Genomic DNA, 22,980 nt, shown 5'->3' on the forward strand with positions numbered 1-22,980 from the left:
ACAGTGGTCTTGATTGGTCTGATGGATGCTTGTAGACCGTATCAACCTTCCGTGGCTCTGAAAAAAATGACATTGCCTTCCCATTGATGGAGTTGTTGTCTGAAACAACCGCGATTACTCGAAATCCTGTAGCCTCCAGCCCATTAATGAGCTCACGAAGAAATTGATGCAGCTGTATTGCATCTATTTTCGCCACTGGAAGGATGTGCACTACGTCTTTGCTTGACGACAGGAGGCTTTGAATCATAAACACATATGCAGTTTTTGCTGCGTTTTGACTGTTTGTAGCCATTCCTACTAGACCACCACCTTTGTAGTCAATGTATGGCTGCAGATGAATTTCATCCATGACAAGCGTCACAGTTTTTTCGTGGTCATCCATTCCTACGGCCAGCCTCTTTGCATATGACAGAAATAAAGCATCTTGTTGCTCAGAGCATGGGTTCACACGGTATGACCCACAGACACGTCTAATTGTGTCGGGATGTGGAAGTTTCAACTTTGATGTGGACCTAATAAATCTGTAAGCATGTGGAGATATAGTGAACACAAGGCTAGCAAATACCAGCAAGTCCGCAGGGTATCTCGAAGTTCTGCTCAGTAAAATGCCGACTTGTTGTTTTACGAACTTGACAACTTCCACTTGCCACTCGTGTGGGAAACTTTGTGACGCTAGACAATCTGCAGGCGTTCTTCGCTGTTGGAGAAGTTTCCTGCCAAACTTTGCACAGCAGTAAGGACCTTGTCGATTTCCCGCAGATCACACAAACAAACAGGAAGCACGAGGGTCCCGAGCTTGTTAAGCTGCACGTCACCAACAAACACTTTCACGATCAAATCAGCTGACACTGTCACAGAAAACCGCACGGTTGGAGCTTCTTGAGAATCGAAGTTTAGGAAGAGGACTTTGTCGTGAGTAACAAGTTTTGTCCAGAAGGTGTTTGTCTGGAAACTTGTCAGAGCGGTGAGCAAGTCCTCAAAAGTATCATGTTATTCTTTTTCTTCTCTTCTTCGTGAGCTTCAACGGACTGCCTTATTGCCTCCTGTAGTGATTCTCCCTCTAGACGAAGCCGCTTCTCTTCAGGGCCTTCCCGGACAACAGTAGTGGGACGAGAAAGATACGAAGGGCAGTTTGGAAATAGGCTGGGCTTAGCACCAGACTTGAGTCGTCTCAGCTGGAGAGGAACTTCAAGTACTCGTCCGGTTTTCTCATCTCGATAGGTCGAAGTGGTCACGAAATCACTTGTAAGAAAGTGCTTCTCACACACCTGAAAAAAAAAAAAATGAAACAGAGCTTATAGCACAAAAATCAAGCAAGAAAAAGTTAGTGGACATTAGTCAACTACATATCACAAAATGTGGCTGTATTATTAGGCATTATCATAGTAACAATGCCTTGTTAGGCGGCCCAACAGGCGAGCGCTGTTTATTTAATCTAACTCTCATAGGATTCGATCAGGCGCTGCAGTCCGTTTAGAGCGACTCAGGTCATCAGCTAGGCGTGAGATTGCGAGGAAAGTATCTGTTTGTCAAGGTTGGTCGCGCGAAAACAAAAATTAGGCAAGCAGCACGATTACTAACACTGCGTGTCTCATGTCCTTCGTAAAATATGCTGCAAGTGCCTCGAAAGCTTAGCTCACAAATAATGAAAATTGAAAGGTTTTTAGTTGCGTAGCTGAGTGAGTTTACACATGCGTAGGCACCTGCGACAAGTGAAAGAACGCACTTACCACGGTGTATTTTGTGGGCGCAAAATCCTTGCGCGGGATCGCTCTCGTCCATGCGGTTCTTTGGTCGGCGTCCATCGGAAACCGATAGCTTTAGGTCCATGAGCATAGTTAGAGTTGCACCCCGGTGCACAGCAGCATCCAGGCATATTGCGTAGTTTACCCAACCATGCTCACACAGCACAAGAGAAAGAAAAAAACAGCGTGAGCGGTAACAATGCCACTAGCCTACAACCACAACAGCCAGCAGAGCGAGCGAGCACGTAAGATCAATGTGGCCAGACGCACTGTCATGCGCTGCCAACTTCGCTCGGCTGTGCACGAAAATGCTTAAAGCGTGAATAAATCAAGTAAATAAGTGCATCATTTGAAAGATAAAATATTGCAAAGCTCTTTTTGTTAGATAGTAGGTAATAATTTCTTTCAGTTTGCCTTCTGAAAACTTGTTTCGAAGCAAACGAGATTGTCTGTCTATTTGGCGAACAGAAGCCGCAAGCCATTCCGACTCCAGCCAGTCGAGCGTTGCTTTCTCACAGACCTCACAGCAGTGACGTCACGCTGTCGAGACGGAGGCTTGCCGAGGCCTTGAAAAAAAGTCTAGGTGGTGTTGCCTTGACCCCTCCTTAGCAAGCAGTATGGGTGAATACCCTTACAAATGCTCACCTGGACCACAGAATCTGCTCGGCGTCTACTTGGCATTTGCTCGCTACTGTCATCACGCACCACGCTAGAGCGGGGTAGTAAATTAATGACGCAGTGAGCAATTAGGCTTTTATAGCGTGCCACATCGTCAACGCATCACCAATGCTAATGCTGTGGCGTCATCTGCTAACTAGAAATCAAACCTGTTTTATGGCTCAGTGCAGTGTTTGCAGTCCTAGCAGCGTGAAAACAAACAGCTGATCTCAATAATTACGACAAAACATACCTAATAATTTGAACTCAGCTTGAGATAAAACTTGGCAATGACGGATTTTGCCGCTCGTTTCTTGCCTACAGGGCGGAGAGCCAGTAGCAAGCGCAAATTTGGATCGAAGCAGGTGGGCGGTGCTGTATCGGCACTGCCATGTTGCCAAGGTTAGGGTGGCTATTACGGTTACCGGCAATAACTGCCACAATTTTTCTCGGTATACGATGTGCACGCGCAAAGGTCCTAACATGTCACATATCGCTGTACCGTATCATGTAGCGAGCAAAAATAAAACTCTCTAGTGTAGCCACTAATCAGGCAGTTACACCCGTAACTTTATACCACTGTGCAAGGATATTGCCTGTGTACGCCTCGTACCTTCAGCAGTGCTGCAACCAGCTTGTGAGATGGAGTTATTTACCCTTTCCATGCCAATTGTTTTTGTTTTTTCTTTTTCTTTTTTCTTTTCTTTTTCAGCAAGCTATCAAAATTTCCCGAACTGATTTTTTTGTGAATCACTTTTGTTATTGCATTATATGCAGTTCATTTGTTATCTTCTGTTGTCTGTTACTGTCTTTTTTTTTTTCGTTTTTTGAGTGGAAAATAGGCAGGGCCAAGAAACAGTCTTCACGAAGCGTGACATTTCTCGGAACAAAAGTCAAGCGTGCTTTTGTTGTCCTTCTCGCGACGTGTCATTCCTGGCACTATGAGAAAAGAAAACTGCAAAGGCGTCAGCAGCAAAGTGCTTTCGTGAGTTGCCGTCACCAGCAAAGACGTCAGTCCCAAATGGCGCTTTGCAATCACCAGTACAAAGCTGAAGCTCCAAACATGGCTCACAAGAGCTTTCCAGGTTTGGCTTACTCCAGTCGTCTCGTCTCCCTGACATTCGTTCAAGGCAAGGAGGTTTAAAATTTGGTGGAGTGGAGGCTCTATATATATGCCAATGTTAAGGGGTGAAGCTTGGCTGAGCAGGCGGCGGCCATCTTGCCATAGGCAGGAACATCGAAGAGCCAAAACTTAATGTACGTGAGGAGGTCTTCCTGTCCTGTGCATATTTTTTTTAACTTGTAATAATTAAAGCACAGCATGCAAGTATCATGAAAAAGCATTTTTATATCAACAACTGGCTTTCCTAAAAGTGCATTAAGTGAATGGTATATTTGCTTTTGCAGCTGTGCCATATTAAAGGGCCATAGCCTTTAGTGATTCTTGAAGCTTTGAAAGCTTTGAAAGGTGAATAAACTGTTTGCATGAGGTCAATAAACAACCCAGAACACCACGATTCCATCACTAAAAAAGGTGGCCATTGTCCCTGCTGTTGCCTAACTCCACACCACTATTTTTAAAACCCCAGGAGCACCAGACTATTACTGCATTCCTGCCAACCGCACCCAGAAAAAAAGTTTTCTGTTTTTTCTGGCGTCACCTAGCAGCACAGCATTCACACCAAAATGATAAAATGATGGCCACTCATCTGTGGCGCTCAGTAAACGATAGGAAATCCCTGGACGAGTGAGACTCGTTGTTGGCAAGAAAAGGGTTAAAGGCCTCCCATGACGTGCAGCAGCTCTACAAGGTCACTGGCCTACCACTGATCAAGAAAACGTGGCAGTTTCGCCAAAAGGTGAAGCATCGATTGCAATAGCAAATTAGGATAGTAGTTTTATTGGCCATACAAGCGTAAACATTCGCCTACTAACTAAATTAACAGGCATGCTGTCAGGAGCGGACAGGCTGACATAAACGCACCTCACTCGATGAGCAGGGCCACTCGCTGTCAAAACGCTGGCAGGAGGAATTAACAATAACAGCAGCGAGCGAATTGACCTTTGTGCTGCCTCTCGCTTCAACATGAATTAGGTAGCGAGAACACAGCGCACACGAAGCTAAAAGCCCTCGGCGCACGTAGACTCTCTACTCATCGCAGATCGCTTTCAAGATCGGGACCGCGCAACCCCGCCACTGGCTCTGTAGTCATCGCAGATTGCTTTCAAGATAGGGCTCAGCCGCACCATACGCAGCTGCCGCCGGAGTAGAACCTACCCCCCCCCCCCCTTGTGCCTTGCGCGTAATGGAAGACAGCATGCTTCCTCCCCGCCTTCGTCCCTTGCGCACGCGCGATCAAGCCACCATCTTCAGCTCTCCCTTGCACGCTTTTACTCGCACCTACAGCACACGGCACGCGGCCACATTGGACTTTATGTAGAACATCACAGCGACGACGATGGCAGAAATGCACCTGGAGTGCTCATGTAATTGCTATCACAAAAAAAAAAAAGCTCTGGCAACTTTGGGACTCCTGCCCAGGCCAGGAAATGGAAGAAACCAGTGGTCCTCACCCTGGAGTGACAATATCCACTGAGCTCACCTTCTTTAAGTTGATCCATTGAGTCATGTATGGTGGCACTGGTATGCCCAGGTAGGCACACTGTGAGGGAAGCCTGCAAGCGTCGGCAAGAGTGAGTACCAGTCATTAAACAATGACAAAGGGAGTAGCGCCACTTCCTGGCATAGTAATTTTTGCGAACAATATTTACACATCTATCCCAACTCACACGCAAACGTACGCCCACTCTATCAGCAACGTATTAAAAATGTGTGAATGGGCGCATGCTTGAATCAATGTGCCAAAGCATGGGTGACAGCGACTACACCGACAGCACAAGAATTAATGGTCGAAGCTGAATGTTTTGCGACGGTCCACAGAAGTAAGCTAGTTACCAGCAATAACACATCTTTGCTAGAAGCTATTACAAAGTACAGAACAGCTACGTTCCAAGCCTTGTGCGCTGTTGGGCTGCTAAGCACAATGTCGCGGGATCGAATCCGGGCCATGGCGGCCGCATTTTGATGGGGACAAAATGTAAAAACACCCGTCTACTTAGATTTAGGTGCATGTTAAAGAACCCCTGGTTGTCCAAATTATTCCAGAGCCCCCCCCCCTACAGCGTGCCGATATCAGAGCGTGGTATTGGCACATAGCAGCCCCGTAATTTAATCAATTTTTTAAAGCGCTGCGTGCAGAAAGTACAAATCTATTGCAACTGAGCACGCCTGCGAGCAATTGGGTAGAAAATAATCAGATACTGACCACACCAACGAACTTCACTGAGTCAGAAACATGCCAAACTGCTGCTTCAAAGTATTTGCCAAATAAAGAGCAAAGAGCAAAACACACTGATCCTGATTCAGTTCATAAGAGGAAAGTTTGGATACCTTGGAATACATATTTATGCTCGCATTTAGAACAAGCACCATATACGCTGCTCGCATCATTTGGACAAAGCTGAATGAGCTCTGAAAGCGTTTTTACATGTCCTCTGAAGCTGTAGCCAAAGCTTCCTGTCGTCCACCCAGTCAGCATCTGAGATCTCCCGAAACAAAGGTTTCCTGAGCCGCACGGGTCATCACCTACATCCACTATAACCACGAAGGCAACAGAGGCAGTTGAGGCAAGCAATGGACGTGTCACCTCGTGATCAAACATGGCAGTGCCCACGGGATTGCCGCGAAAAGGGTCAATAGAAGTAAACATTAAAGAGCGAAATTCAGAGAAAAACGAAAGAAATCGCAGTCAAATTGCAAGCACCTGACTACAGTTATCACTCGATATGGGCAAAAATGCCTGAGGTGATCTGCTACGTTACAAAAGTGTTGGCGGCGCCACCGTCAAGGAGGAGGTGCAGGAGAGTGAGAAAAACGAAGCCATTCCACTCTGTGAATGTGGGCTACTGTCATATGTAAGAGGCCGCCTGCGACGCGAAAAGGAAGAAGAGCACGAAAAGCACGGCGCAGCCCGAACGGCACGAGCCCTCGAGGCGCGTGACCCGAGCTGTAATCAAGGGAAGAACGGCGCTGTCCGTGGATTATCGACGTGGCTCTGGGCCAGGAAGGTCGCATCATCAGCTACGCTCTGGCGACGGGAGACTTGAGGGGTCCGGCTGAGTCCATGACGTTGGCCGTCTAAGGTGTGGCCGTTGACCTCGGCGAAGTTCGAGCGAGGCTCCTGGGACTGGCTGCAGCCTCTCACGGCGGGACCGGGCACCCCAGAGAGGATCGCCCTTCTGCGGCAGACCTGCACGTTCAATAGTCCTCGGAACACTACGTCGGCACTCACGAAGAAGCTGCGACGCATCCCCACGTTAGGCCTATCCAGGTGGGCCTAGGCAATGCCGTGCCACGTCACCGACGAAGTGCGAGACGCAGGCATCGAAGATGAACAAAGCGACGGGACGACGGCAAGGCCAGCAACGCTTACAGTATCGACAAGAATACCGACTTCTTGGAAGAAGAGCCGACAAGCTTCGGACTGGGAAATACGTGCGACGACAAGCACAGTAAGACGACTCTTCTTTGTAGCACCGCAGACATAGGCCAGGGTTGCCTGACTTTTTGAGGATTAGACGCCACAGACTAACGTAGGCAGAAATTGGAACACGTTTAGTGTTTGCTAAGTAGTCTTAGGTAGTACAAGTGTTAGTATTTATTCACTGTGTTTTAGCGTGATCAAGGTTTGTTTAAAGTTTGGGGGTTTTGGTTATAATTAAAAATTTGTTTGCTGTGTCGCCACGCGTTCTTCACCCCCTTCTCTCATTACACCTGCACGCCCCCGAGATCGGTGAAAAAAACACACGACAGCTACCAGCGGAGTTGTAAAAGAACTACACAAAGATCACTGTGCGAGTAACTACAAAAATGAACGTTCATTGAGAACGCAGAACTTGTTCTCTGTTTCTTACTTCATGTCACTCACTTTGTGAGAATGGCAACGATACGCGCTATGGCCATTAGCGCTCAATCGGCGCAGCTAAACCAAGCAGCTGGCTAAGTCAGGAGCTGGGTAGCATTCAAAACCACATCACATTCACGCTTCACGACATCTCGAACGTTACCAATCACCATCAAATTGTTCTCAAACCAAAGTCTATTGCACACCGCAGAACTAAATCCGAAATGTCTGTCCAGAAAGTCCCCCTGAAATTTCGCATACGCACCCATGAGCTCGTCCAAGTTACTGGCGTGGTACTTGCGTTGCTTCGCCGCATTCTCCGCTTCGCCGCACCCGTCTTCCTGTCGAGCCCACCACTTACGGCCACCCTCTCGGACACAATCATAGAGTTTCCTACAACAATTACTAGAGGGATTTCTGGTGCTGCAATAGTTCAGCCACCATGGGAATGATGGGAAGTACATAAATTTGTCTGATCTGCGTGCTTGCAGATTCAGGTGTTCTTGTGGCTTTGTTTATTATGCTTTATATGCCTTCAATGACGTAAATTTCAGAGCAATCTATACTTTTAATGTGTAGAAGACACTGCGAACACACACAATCGTTACTAATTGCAACGGTTCAGCTTGTCGAGATGGCCAAATAGAAACGCGCGAAGCGTCTCAACGCACTGGCTTCCCCACAACAAATTCGTAAAGGTGTCTTATGTCGCTTCTCGATGCATGCATCCATGGCGTAATGGTTTCAATATCAGGCTTCTGCGCTAGAGGTCCTGAGTCACAATCCTGCTGTCCAACAATTTTAATAATGTTTACTTAGTTATTTATTATGCAGTACTTTGTTGAAGAGGATGAGTTTATAAAGTCGCGAAGCCGTTTGAAGCCAGCAAAACGAAGTTTAGGCAAATCCATGCACTTCCCATAATTCTCATGCTGGCTGAACCGCCCCCATTACAGCTTGTGTAGACACAGGCACCACAGTTCTCTCTAGTAATTATTTTATGAAACTCTATGGGCACGATCTCAACTGCTACTCGCCACCCGTCTCCTAGCTTTCCTCTTGCTACGTCAGGTGTCAGCACATGCCTTACTGGTTTGCCGCGCCTCCTCATAGAGGGTGGCATTATGTAGTATTGGGTGGTTTCTTAGCTTTCTTCTTGCTACGCCAGGTGTCAGCACATGCCTTACTGGTTTGCTTTGCCTACTCATACAGGGCGTGGGAGTTTTGAGGCATGGACATTGAAAAATGTATAGGAGGGTAGACATACAGCTCCGCTGTAAAACAAGCGCGGAGTGGGGGGGGCGGCAGAGATGGCACTACTTTTAAACACTGAGGGACTACTAGATGTCATTTGAAAGCACAGACAGTAAGCTTTTTAATGAAATATCGTTCAGATCTCCTTAATGCATTGCAGAAAGCACAGTGTGTCCATGAATATTGTCTAAAATGCGGAGCACGTGCCACCGGAGTGGGACCACCACCTTAATGCCTTCAAAGGCATTCTACCACCCTGCTCCACTGATCCCCCAGCCTCCTCTTGCTTAGTACTGTCCCCATGGCAGCTTCCAAATCGCAATGCTTCCTGTGCGTGTGGCTTAAGACATTAAGGTATGCCTCATAAAAATGAGTTCATTCATTTCCCTGGCTTGCATGCATACAGAGTTGAGGCACTATACTGCATGAGACGGTACCCAAGCCTGCATGTATGTTAGTTAAGAGGGCACTGATGCTGCAACTTGTTTCTTCTCACATTCTCCTTTAGCCGCACGTATACAAACATGACAGAAGTATCTTTGCTATGAAAGTGGGGGAAAATGCGAATACATTGACAGTCAACACAGTAAACAAAAATATGAAAGTGTCAATAACTGAAATGCATGTCAACCCGGGTAGTATGCAGCAGTTCAGGCAAGCATCAACTGAGTTGCTGCCCACCTATTGTTACTCGGTGCTTTCTAATTAAATTACGAGCTCTGGACCCTAGCAAAACAGCATATTGACGAACTATATAACATTAAATGCAATGTGCGGCCAGTGTTAGCGGGAACACGAGAGCCCCTGGCATCACTCTGCAGAATGACACCACCGTTGCCTCGTGAAGTCTTGCGGTGCAGGCACAATTAAAGCGACTTACAAAAAGCATGACCCATTGTCTGCTATGGCTCCTCCCCTTCACCGCGCACCTTGGTATCTCGATCATGTGCACTCGCGGTTCCGAGTTATCCATGCTGCATGTAGGCACATAAAATATGGGAGGAACTGTAGCAGACAACACGCCGGGAGCGCATATCACTTTGATTGTGCCTGTGCCACAAGATTTCACGAGGCGCCAGTAGTGGCGCTCCACGGTGCATTTCCACAGGCTCCCGTGTTCCCGCTAGCAGTGGCTGTGCCTTGTACATCGAAAACCCCTTTAAGATGCACTCCTTGTTGGGCTGCAATGGCACCAAATAATGGCACTATGCAACACTAATGTCTTTCTACTCAAACTTTCCACGTCATGACTGGAACAAAAACTAAATCTGTTACAACAGCTTTCTAGATGGAATAGAGTTTTGATGGCAAGCCAATATCTGCATTTTTGTGAACTGTCGAATTCACCAGGCAGTATTTTCCGTCATGTTAATTTTCAGACAGTAAAACACGTTGTGGGGCTAGTTGGTGTATAGCTTTCAAAAGATGAAGCGCCGACAGTAACAGCACATTAGGAAGGAACAAAGACAGGACAGGCGCTACTTGCAACTGTTTATTGTGGTGAAAGGTGGTTGAATATATAGCCATGGGGAGAGGGGGGGGGGACGAAAAAGGCGGAACACTGATTGTATGAATGCGCACGCGTGAGAACACTGAAGATATGCACGAAGAAAATGGCGAATCTAAAACTTATCTAAAAACACACTTTCATTTGTGTATATATTCAGAGACGGGGATCTGACACATGTTTCCCCTCTCTTCTTAATCTGGTTGGCCTCCAACAATTCACGTGCCACAGAGTCTTTACTTTTAAACAAGATTGTAGTATCTTGAAGCCTTGCTTCACATGCTTGTTTATTTTCATTGCCGCAGGCCTTGCAATGAAGAGGCAAGTTTGTGTGTAGACCTTGGACTACAGAAGCTCGCGAACGATGTCCAGAAAAGTCGGGAAAACTTTTTGAATGTATTTTTTACTGCAAAAACGCACAAGGATGATATACCGTTCAGATGTATTGTGAGTGAAAGAGGTTCCTGGCAAAACAACGTTAGCCGTTACCTTCTCAAGCAGCTTAACACCTTGATCATAGATGACCCATTCATGGTAAGGAATAGCCTTGACATCATAGCTTTTTTACGTGAGACTAAGTCGCTAGGATGCTTGTTTTCTATAGATGTTGTTGATCTTTTTTACTCTATTCCGCTAAAAGAACTGTTAGCAGCCGTCCTGAACTGCATTGAGATGAACGGGCAGGTGTCTTTTCAGAATACCGCGGGAATTTCTGTGGATAACTTCATAGCACTCCTGGAGTTTTATCTGTGTTCAACAGCTGTTTGTTTTCAAGGCCAGTTTTATGTGCAAAAGAAAGGAATTTGTATTGGCTCGTGTGTGGCTCCCGTACTGTGCAACATTTTCCTTGCGGACATCGACAGAACACTATCCATGGTGTTTGACGATGGCAAAGTGCTGAAGGTTTTTAGGTACGTTGATGATTTTTAAATTTTACTGACGGAACGTTCTCCCATAACTTACTCGCATACTGTGCAGGGCATTTTATCTGAATTTAAACGGCACGGCAAAGGCTTATACCCCTGTCACACGGGCACCCGCGAACTCCTTTGAACTCCGTCGTCTTTATCTCGAAGGAGATGCGCTCGCTGTCACACGGTCTCCCTTTCGCCAAGGGAGTTTAATGGACCTTTTCGCGAAGGGAGTTCGGCAATGACCATTACGGCTGGACGGAGTACTCTCGTTCCCAGATAGCTACAGCTGCGAAGAAAACCACGTTAATAATATCGTCGGAACTGGCTCACTTACAAATTTTAGCCTTGTTATTTCTTTTGCCTTTGGTTATACACCACGTAATTGGAGCTTTATATTTGTTTTTAAGGACATGAGCGCCTGTACTCTCCACACCATGCATCGCCATCCCGCATGGGAAACTGTCGTTCTGCCATTTTGTTTGTTTATCCGCGCGCGAGACGCACGTGTCCATTTTCGTCTGTTTATCCGCGTGCGAGCCGCACATGTCGTACGGAGAAACTGCGCTATGAGCGATCCCGGCGCCTCGTCTGCTTCGCTCGCACCGGCATCGGAGCGTCACAGCGGCAGCAACCCTTCGCAGCCACGGTCAACGTGGACGGAGGCGGAGACTTGGGTCTTGATCCGGCTGTGGGAGGACCACCTCCCGCAACTCCGAGGGGAGAAACATAACGCCAAAGTGTATGACGCCATTGTCGCAGCTCTTGCGCAGAGCGGCATCAAGAGAACTCGCCGGCAGGTGCAGACCAAGATCGACAACCTGACCCAGAGATACAGGTAAGCAACGTGCACTAAGCAGAGAACGAGAAAAGGGAGGCGCAGGAAAGCCCTAGTTTGGCGGTATTCGGAGATATGTAATAATAATTGAACATCGCAATACGAGCGCGCGGAGCCCTTTTATTTTATTTGCGGGGACGCGCCGTGCGGCGTTTTTCGTAGCTCGGGCGGGCGTGTTGGTTACTAAACATGCACAGCGCGAAATGAACAGGGACAAGACCGACACGCACACGGCGCCAAACTCGGGGCTTCTGCACAGCGCACCTCTACAGTTTCGTCTTATGCTCCCAAATAATGCCATATCAGATACATAAAATAGCTTGAGAATGCTTTGGATTTGTGCATAATTCTGAGTTCCATTTTCTATGAGCTGAATCAACAAATATGGCACATCAGCATGCGTAATAATCGCAGCTAGTTTCTGTGGCTTTGCTTTTATTTGCCTTTAAACTTTACCAAAATGAAACGGTAAATTTTTAAACTTCTTTCGCACACTAAACTATCCTTTCGTTGCATATGTGCACATGTTTTTCGTCCTTTCAAATAATTTTCTCCGTCTCTTTTTTTTTTTTTTTTTTTTGGTTTACACCATGGTGGCAAACATCACGGCAACCACGACGGCAGAAATACGCTTGAAGTGTAAATATACGGCACCCATACGCTTGCGTGTGACCCGCTTTCACGGAGCAAAACATCACTAACTTTTTTTAAGCACTTACCGAAAGAACAGGTGCGTTTTATACACCGGTGTGATTTATATTCATTTTTTTTTTAACTGCCGTTTTGAGGGGGATCCGTCTTACACAAAGGTGCAAATCGTAGACCGGAAAATACGGTAATGTTATTGCACCTATATTATCATAAATAATATAACAAACCTCCACCCAAAGGCACTGAGCGTCAGTGGTAAAGTTGATCCACTATAGCTCTCTTTAGCTTCACCTCGCACGCAAGAGTGAAAGTGGGACAAGGCAGTCCCACGGGCGAGGCGAGGAGTGAAACGAACGATAGGATGAGGAAAGCAGCGCAAACACTGCCAGCAGTGCCAGCACCGAAGCGCTGCACGGGTCTATCACTCCGCTCCGTTCGCAGTTTCACGCGGTGATGCCTTTTCTTTTTTTTTTTTTTCGTGCAGTTCTGCAAAACGGTACCATGTGTGCTCGCGCCGGTGTGTTATTTCTGAAATGGGGAGCTTGTCAGATCGACGCCGATCTACCATAGAAAGGAGGTCGCAATGTCGATATCAGAGTGCATCACTCACGAAATTCAAGAATTTTCAAGGAAGGAAAAAATTCCAGGACTTTCAAGGGCCTTGAAAATGCACTTTTCAATTTCAAGGGTTTTCAAGGATTTCAATGACCTGTACGCACCCTGTAATAGTTGATTACTAGAAGGAAAAAGAAAGGTAAAAGTTCAATTTTTTTAAATTTTGTACCGAAACTCCAGCACCTCTATGTCAGCATGACGTCACATATTTCGAAGTATTTTTTTTTTTCCTATTAAGGCCACATCGGCTCAGTAAAGGTTCCCAAAACATGTCATGTTAAATCTTTGGCTCCTTTAGAACACTATGTAGTTTCTTTTTACCCAAAAATAATTAACTGACTCCATTAAAATCTATGACGTCATGGCGAGCAGGTGTGGGAACTTTAAGGTGGTGATGCCACCAGTTTTCCTTTTTGTGCCTTTTCTGGCTTACCAAACCCTTTCTCATGGTAAGAGTGGCATTTCTGGTATTGTAGAAGGGTAATCCACTAGTACAGGTGAAAAAAAATTTCTCTATAGTGTCCCTTTAACAACAACTTTGTTCTTTTGGTGTCTAAGTGACTTTTTAGTGACTTTATTAGTGACCAAAAATAGGCAATGAATTGCCTAGGTAAATTTCTCAAGAGATTTTGGCTAAGTTGAATGCCTTGTCCCAATTGTATCCTGAGGGGAATACATGTGCACCTCCATTTGTCACTACTTCTACAGAATGAAGAGCTTATTCATGAGCGATCTAGGTACATCAAAGCTGCTAAGCAAAGCAACATCTTGAAATCTGGTATTTCTGGAAATCGGAGTTTATTCTGACTTTTCACATTTCTAACTACTGACTTGCCACTGCAGGTTATATTAGTAAATAAGATAATAATGAATATAGACAGAAACAATAAAAACAAATCAATTACTTGAAATGAAATCTAAAGTATGATCATCATCACTTGAGGTATTTCACTAAAGATGGAATAGTGACTTGGCAACTTTCAACAAAAAAAAAAGGAAAGTTACCAACACTGGCAGCCCATTTTGGAAATGTTAGTTGCTACGGAGTCTGCATTCTTGCAATTATCAAGCCATCAGAATGATTTTGGTGTTGCTACTTCTCTCGCCTTTATTAATTAAGCAAGCCCATATCACGCATGCGCTGAAAAGAATAAGCTTGGTTCCTACGTACGGAGGGATTTTACAATGTCATAAGAATATTGTTGAAATAAAAAAGTAGTCAGAACTCCCGTGTGACAGTCCTTATCTGAACACAGCAAGTTAAGTAGTAGACTACGGACTCACATTTTCTGCAGGTCCCAATCCCCAAAGGTGATGAACACTGTCCGGGCTTGGAGCAAGCCCTGCTCCTGCATCCAATCATCAAATTGGCTCAGCACTTGTTGCAGATGCGGCTGACCATCCACCATGTCTTGCACTATACCTGTTAGCTGCACACACACAGAATGTGACATTCAAACACGCTCTCCCACAGAAAGTGGGCCAGCAATGCTTCTTAAACAAGTTGCAAAACTGAGACATGAAAACATATGAGGAATTTTATTTGGCAATAATTCTACATATTTCTTTTGTATCAGCACAGCACTACAATAACGGAAAAGTGTCCCCAAAGCCTTTCCTTCCTTTTTCATATTTTGTAGTACAACACATACTTTAAGCACTGCCAGCTAAACACATGCTCCGCCCACAATCACTTGACCTGGCCGTACTTTTTCTTTTGCAGCTCATGACTCACTCATCTTGTTTCCATTGCTATGCCTGTCTCTGTCAACACTGCTGTTTCACTCAATCCCTGCAGCACCGCAGCAGCTAGAGCTTCTATAGTGAAAGACAAGGAGCTTGTACCAAAGAATCACAGCTAATAGATTTCTTCTTGTGTGTGATGTGCACCCAACACAAGAATGTTGAAGATAAAAAGTATGGGTGCCAGTCATACACAAACTTTTAAGATGGCAGATGCCCAAGGGGAGAAGCAAGGAACCATATTCGGAACTGCTGTGTCAGCTGATCGTTGATGCATGGAAAGCAAATCAAAGGAATGGCTAGAAATTGCAGTTGCAATGAATGCCTTTGATATAAAAGAGGACATGATTTTGAGAGCAGCTGTGCTTTAAAGGGCTTCTCACCATGCCCTGTTGTAAATTTCAGTTATACATTAGGAGTTGTAAACTGACCATCTAAGAAGTATCCTACCCCCAACAACATCTTAAAAAGGTTTAACAAACAGCAGTGATAGAGGTAAATGAGATTTAAAAGCAATGGTCCGAAGAAGTGAGCTACCCTTCCTGCATTGGCCCGAGGAAAGCAACATGCAAAAAACGAAAAGGTTTCTGCCTTTTTCCATATTGCAGCCAGTATCGCACTTGTGTCATGAGGCCTACCTCAGCTTTTTATCTCTCACTCATTTCTCTCTCATTGGGCATGTGCCTAAACAGAATACTCGGCTCTGGATGTGTGATATTTTTTGTGTGTGCCCATTATTAACATTATATGTGCCTACTATTAACATTATATGTGCCTACTATTAACATTATATGTGCCCATTATTAACATTATATGTGCCCATTATTAACTTTACCGGGTGCATGAGGTATTTGAGAACACAATGTTGGCTTCAGGCATAGAAGAATATCTCCAGCAAAAATAGACATATATTCACCAAACTTTGGGAAATACTTCTCGTACGGTTTATTTCCACAATTACTCAATGAATCCGCCATCCGCAGCAATAACCGATTCGATACAGCTTCGCAAACAGCTGCATGCATGGATCAGGTGGTCCTTAGAGACGTTGGCCTTTCAGACAGCAATGGCAGCCTTCAGCGAGTCTTTTGTATTATGTGGCTTTTTGTTGGCCTCTCTCTCAATGATGCCTCAGACATAGTAGTCGAGCGAATTTAAATCTGGAGAACTAGGGGGCCACAAGTTGGGAGTGACACGGTCGTAGAAGTTGTCAGCCAGCCACTCCTGGGTGACGCAGGCGGTGTGGGCGGGAGCCGAATCTTGCTGAAAGACATAAGGTCTTCTTTTCAAAACAGTCTCTATCCAGGGCTTCACAACGGTGGCAAGCACATTCCATGTACGCGGCAGCATTAAAGCAGAGTCCTTGTGCAAAAAAGTGGGGTGGCATGACGTCACCCTCATTGCTGACGGCGGCTAACACCATCACAGACGACGGAAATTTTGTGCGCATCACTGTAGGCACCTCATCAGCGCTTGCGCAAATCCACCTGTCATTGCGGTTAGCTTTTTGGTCTTTGTAAAAGTTCTTTTCATCTGAAAAAAAAAAAAGCAGCATTCCAGGCTCCTCAGGTCTCTTCAGCTTGCTCAGCAAGCGCTTGGACCGGAGAAGACGATTCTCCTGAGTTTTATTGGACATGAATTGCCCCCTCCTCATGACATAAGAATGGTACCTCAAGTCCTCGTGCACAGTGAGCCTGACAGTCGACTCTGCAACTTGGAGCTCCTTTGCAATGGTCCGCATTCACTTCCCTGGGTCGTCACTCATGATGACTTGCAGCCGCCGGAGAAAATCAAGGGTTCTGACAACGTCTGACCGCTGACTGTGCTTTTTCCTTTTCGCCACAGATGCCATGTCTCCGCCAGAACACATCAGTTCTGTCCGCACCTTGTAAACGAAAGACTTCGCTATATGTTCAGAAAGGTGGCAATTTCCAAGTCACTGTGGTGTGCGGCCAGGGTGACGAGGACTGCAGGGCGTTTCATTTCCTGCGTCAATCTGTACGCTTCCATCTTTGAACAAACTGCGCAGTATGAGTGATAAGGGGTCAACCAACAATAAGCCGCATGCCTAGATATATATGATGAGCCTGCTGGTGTCTATGGCGATAAGGAATAGTGTTCTCAAATACCTCACGCACCCGGTATACGTGCCCATTCTTCACCAATCCCGTAGAATTGATGTGACACAAGGAGTATGTAGCCTTACATATATAAAAGCGATAGTTTTAATTGCACACAGAACCACATTAAATTTAATAGCATTAAAGCAATAGCTTTCTTCCGCTACTTTGCCCACTTTGAATGGACACTGCCTCATCTCGTACAATAAAAACCACTGAGGAGTGAAGAGTGGAGAGAAAGCGCAGGTGCACAGGAGGAGGAGAGTGAAGCATCCGACTGGTAGGCACGGGTGCGCGAGAGATGTCACGCCCTAGGGGAGATGGAGGAGGGCGCGCTTCAGCTGCAAGTGCACCATCCGCAACAGCCACCTCCACGTCAAGCACGTGAGCACTTGATAGAAAGCCATTGCAAAGAAGTTGCAGCCAGGATACTAGAGATTGTGGGGGTTGTCATGGAGTTTCAACTGAGGTGTTGCAATTACAACAAGATACACTGTTTCATGGTAACATTTGGCATTGCAGTTTGCAGCGAGATTACCACTTTGTGTGCCTGCTGATGTACCCACAAGGTTTCGTGATTTACGGATGGCATGGGCATGTGCAGAAGTCTACACAAGAAAGCTATCGCTGACTTTGAAAATCATCTTCGATGGTTTTTGCCACAATGTTTTTCCAAATCATGAGCCTGGCATTCCAGCATAAAACAGTTACTTCTACATCCTTTTTGCAAAAGATTCCCCTACAATAAAGCAGGAGCATCCTGCGTGTGTAGTAGCACAGCAGCATTGAAAGCATATTTTTCAGTAAAAATGTAGTTAAGTTACAATCCATAATTTACAAGCAAAAAGGCAGCAGCAAGCGTTTACCTCTATGCAGAATGCAGTCAGCTGAGGGTGTGCCTGCGGCTGGACATATGTGTGGAAAGTGGCCTCTGTCTCAAAGGTGCGGCCATTAACCTTGAGCACTGGAAACTCGATGATTTCCTGCAAGAACGTTAAGGACATGAGAAACAGAAGCCAGCTGTGCAGAACAACTTGACTGGAAACAGGTACATTAAGTAGAAAGCAAACCAAGTCCTGGGAATGCATTGTAGCACATAAGCAGCAGCTGCCTTTGTGATGTTGCTGTTACATGCAAGACACACCAGTCATAGCACAGTTCCATGTAGCCATTCTCCTGAAACACTTTTCATGAAATGCAAAGACTTAACAAATTGTTGACGGCAAGAAAAGTTGTTGGCTTCACAAGAGCATGTGCCTATGCCTTCTCAACCTGACAAACATCAAATAAGTTCACTTTTGTTCATTGATTCATTCATTCATAAGTTGTTCACAATGCAAAGGTACTGTGAAGGGGCACCACATAGAAAAGTTATTTGATGGCTTGGAGGCCCCTTTGCCAATGGCAACTTACATGTCATATGAAACATCAAGCTCAATACTTGGAGACATACACACACTGACTGCAAAAAATAAGTTGAAGGAACTATTTACAGTGACAATGGGTGCATAATGATTAATGGGTGTTTATGGCGCAAGGGCCAGAGAAGGCCAAAGAACACGAAAAAATGGTATCATGTAGTCGATGGTGTAGTCAAGATCAAAGGGTACATATATGCGATGTGGCTGTATAGTGGCCTAAAGACATTCGCTGTATAGTGTGAAAAATATATATGTAAACAAAGATATGACAATAATAAATAGGGTGTTAAATGATATGTTGGACGTAAATAGTAGATATACTACAAAGGGGTGATATACTAAAATGCGACATTGTCAGTAGCACGACTGCCTCATCAGGGCCCTTCGAAAGTAAAATCGGGAGGCGTGCGCTATACAAAACGCTGCCATCGCAACAACAGCCTCTCAAGAGAGGCCGTGCATCGAGTTCTTTGGGCTGATAACATGTAGCAAGCGATTTTCATTGAAAAAAATCAGCAGTCCCTCCCCTGTCGAGGAAATAGGGGTAAGCGAAGCTTGTCATGTGTTTCTTCGGTATTCCTCAGAACGAATTGCACTGACGAGTACCACGTTATGCTTGAACCACAAGCAGTCACACGCACTGCAGTTGGCGCCGAAGTTCCGGTTGAGAAACTCGCGTTGAAACCTGGCCGTCGCACTGGGGAAGTTGGCGCTAGTGTTGTCAAGGCGTGCACCACCGTTGTCGGGTTCCTGGGGGGCAAGACGACGCTGACGTTTCGCCTGGGCTTCAGAAGCCCTCACGCTAGAATCGTCACGAGTTCTCGGCACCGTTGCTCAAACACAGCCTGCATCTCGGTGGAACGCACCACGCGAGCCTTCCCATCCGGCTGCCGAAACTGATCTGAGGCGAGGGAAGCCATGCGGAGCACCCACTAACCCCCTTTCCTTCACTTTCCCTACCTGCTACACACCAAACGACCCTGATTGATCGCACACATCACGTGATCCGGCACCAGAGCAGATTTCCCCACACCTGCTCTTTCTTTCTTGTCCCTGGCTCATACCCGCATATCCAATGCGGGTATGCACCACACGTGAGTTTTTGCATGACAATAACACCACCAAAACTTGTGAGCCAATAAAGCTTCGCTTAAAATCTAAACTGATTTCATGCTGAATAACGGTAGCAAGGGATAAAGAAAGTAAGGGATATTCGAAATTATAACGTGGGAAAGATTGAGGAAGCCGTAAAATATGGACGCAGCATTAAATCAGTAAGAAGAAAGCTTGGCATAGGGCAAGGCAAGATGTATGCACTGAAAGATAAGCATGGTAATATCATCAGCAATTTCGATGACATAGTAAAAGCAGCGGAAGAATTCTATACTGAACTGCACAGTGCCCAAAACAGCCAAGCTATTTCCATTCGAAATAGTGATGAACCGGATACAGAGGCTCCTTCTATAACTAGCGATGAAGTTCGGATAGCCTTGAAAGACATGACCAGGAGAAAAGCTACTGGAGAAGATGAAATAACAGTAGATTTAATCAAAGATGGAGGAGATATCACGCTTGAAAAGCTTGCAGCCCTTTATACGCAATGCCTCACAACTTCAAGTGTACCAGAGAGCTGGAAGAACGCCAACATGATACTAATCCATAAGAAGGGAGACGTTAAAGAATTGAAGAATTATAGACCCATTAGCTTGCTTTCAGTATTGTATAAAATATTCACCAAGATAATTTCTAATAGAATCAGGGCAACACTTGACTTCAGCCAACCAAGAGAACAGGCTGGCTTCAGGAAGGGATATTCTACGATGGATCACATCCATGTCATCAATCAGGTAATCGAGAAATCTGCGGAGTACAATCAACCTCTCTATATGGCTTTCATAGACTACGAAAAAGCATTTGATTCAGTAGAGATACCAGCAGTCATAGAGGTATTGCGTAATCAAGGAGTACAGGAGGCATACATGAATATCTTAGCAAATATCTACAAGGATTCTACAGTTACCTTGGTTCTCCACAAGAAAAGTAGAAAGTTACCTATCAAGAAAGGGGTCCAGGCAAGGAGACACAATCTCTCCAATGCTATTCACTGCATGCTTAGAAGAAGTATTCAAGCTCTTAGACTGGGAAGGCTTAGGAGTGAGGATCAACGGCGAATATCTCAGCAACCTTCGGTTTGCAGATGACATTGTCCCATTCAGCAACAATGGAGACGAATTACAGCAAATGATTGAGGACCTTAATCGAGAAAGTGTAAGAATCGGGTTGAAGATGAATATGCAGAAGACAAAGATAATGTTCAATAGCCTGGCAAGAGAACAAAAATTCAGGATCGCCAGTCAACCCCTAGATTCTGTAAAGGAGTACGTTTATCTAGGTCAATTACTCACAGGGGACCCTGATCATGCGAAAGAAATTAACAGAAGAAGAAAATTGGGTTGGAGTGCATACGGCAGGCATTGCCAAATCCTGACTGGGAGCTTACCACTGTCGTTGAAAAGAAAAGTATACAATCATTGCATTCTACCGGTGCTAACATATGGGGCAGAAACTTGGAGGTTAACAAAGAAGCTCGAGAACAAGTTAAGGACCGTACAAAGAGCGATGGAACGAAAAATCTTAGGAGTAACGTTAAGAGACAGGAAGAGAGCAGTGTGGATCAGAGAACAAACGGGGATAGCCGATATTCTAGTTGACATTAAGCGGAAGATATGGAGCTGGGCAGGCCATGTAATGCGTAGGATGGATAACCGATGGACCATTAGGGTTACAGAATGGATACCAAGAGAAGGGAAGCGCAGTCGAGGTCGGCAGAAAACCAGATGGGATGATGAAGTTAGGAAATTTACAGGTGCAAGTTGGAATATGCTAGCGCAAGACAGGGGTAATTGGAGATCGCAGGAAGAGGCCTTCGTCCTGCAGTGGACATAAAATATAGGCGGATGATGATGGTATATACCATCCCCCCCCCCCCCTGCTAACCATTTTCTATTTCCAGCTTTAAGGAGAAAGCAATTATATTGACACTCCAGGCAAATTGTCGCGGTTGTCGTCGCCATGATGTTCCGCATTAAATCCAAAAGCCATGTACATGAGCGACCTATACCCTGTGGGTGCGGGAAAAAGCACGTAACAGTGAGCCGAAACGGATGGCGGCTTGATGGGCATTATTTCCCACGCGCTCAATATTCGGGTTAGTTGTAGGTCACGTAAACAAACGCGAATGGGAAGGAGAGCACGCGTCTTCTCCTCTAGCCCTGCCGTAGCTGTGAATGACTGTGCGCGGCTGACGCTTATGGGCCCGCATGCCATATCTAATTGTTGGTAATCATGGTTGGTGCAATGATAAAGGGCAACCAGGTATGGCTGCTAACTTCATGCGCTCTGTCTTCCTTGCTGGGCTGTCTATCTGCGCCCATAGTGTTGCAGAGTTAAGAGACATAGGTCATCGCAGATCACTCACAGAGGCCGTCAGTAGTGGACATAAAAATAGGCAGATAATGATGATGAATCTAATTTTCAGAGTTGCGGTGAATCGTGGCTGTATGAACCGTTCGCCTCCGCTGCCAGCATTCTTCACAATGCTTGCGTTGTGAAAGCGAGTGCTCGAGGTCATCCAGTGAGGTATTTACAGGCTTGCATGATACGTGCTTACTATGTCCCTATGCTTACTATTTTAATTTTAGGTGAATGTTTACTACAATTTATATGGCCACTATAGCCAACGTACAGACTCGTGTAAGGGCCACACTTTTCTGTCACGATTTTGACGAGCCTTTCATGGGACCGGGCCATTTGACCTCATTTTTTCAACTACGAGCATGAAATCCTCCGTTATCCTCCGCGATCGCTTCCTCTCGACATCCAGTAGCGACGCGCAAAAGTACGCTGCGCGAGACAATTCGCTGTTGAGCCCGATCAGAATTAGCGCACGGAATGCGATTGCTTCTCAGTTGGTAGCTAGGTAGGTCGTAAACTTTATTGAGGTCCTGAAGTAGTCACCCCCCATTTTCATGGAGGGAGGACCGTCTTTTTTTTAATATTGGCTGTCAAGTTATCGGTGCGGCCCTTACACGGGTGCAATCCTTACACGGATTTACACGGTAAGAATCGTCCTTCGTGTAATTGTCTTCTACTTCGCTATCACTAATACTGCTTCGCCTTCTCGGCCAAACTGCACTCTTTTTTTATTTTTTTAGTACTCTGAGTCCGAGTATAAGCGCTGCTGCGCATCACTTCTAAACTTCTATTTATTATGATTTTGAGTGAATCTGGCTTGGCATCATTTTGGTTACTGAGTGAATTCTATATACAAGGTGTTTCAGCGAACAGTTTCCAAAATTTTTAAAGGTGGCCTGTGGCAGTACAATTCTAGTTCATGAGCTCGTCTACTCAAAGAGGCGGGCATTACTTGCACAAAAACATTAAATGCATAATCGACTAATTAACAAAATTAACCAATTAAGTTTTAGCTTAATTTAGCTTAACAAAGGCACAATTGAGAAAGCCTGCATATGCCCATTATCGGTATACCTGTCC

General features: G+C 45.5%; 1 protein-coding gene across 4 annotated transcripts in view; it reads right to left on the reverse strand.

Annotated features, from left to right (window-relative positions):
* Window positions 1-22,980, reverse strand: part of LOC119433470 (ERI1 exoribonuclease 3) — a 55,107-nt gene that overhangs the window by 22,892 nt on the left and 9,235 nt on the right. For 3 of the 4 annotated variants that reach the window (XM_049659126.1, XM_049659127.1, XM_049659129.1), the window contains 3 exons: window positions 17,872-17,988; window positions 14,427-14,572; window positions 5,006-5,078 (listed from right to left, as the gene is read on the reverse strand). In XM_049659126.1, coding sequence (XP_049515083.1) covers window positions 5,006-5,078; window positions 14,427-14,572; window positions 17,872-17,988 — 336 coding nt within the window. Of the gene's footprint in view, window positions 1-2,390; window positions 2,461-5,005; window positions 5,079-14,426; window positions 14,573-17,871; window positions 17,989-22,980 lie in introns of those variants that run through there. The other variant, XM_049659128.1, reaches the window with a different exon arrangement.

Source organism: Dermacentor silvarum, chromosome 11 (genome assembly GCF_013339745.2).
Source record: "Dermacentor silvarum isolate Dsil-2018 chromosome 11, BIME_Dsil_1.4, whole genome shotgun sequence".
NCBI lineage: Eukaryota > Metazoa > Arthropoda > Arachnida > Ixodida > Ixodidae > Dermacentor > Dermacentor silvarum.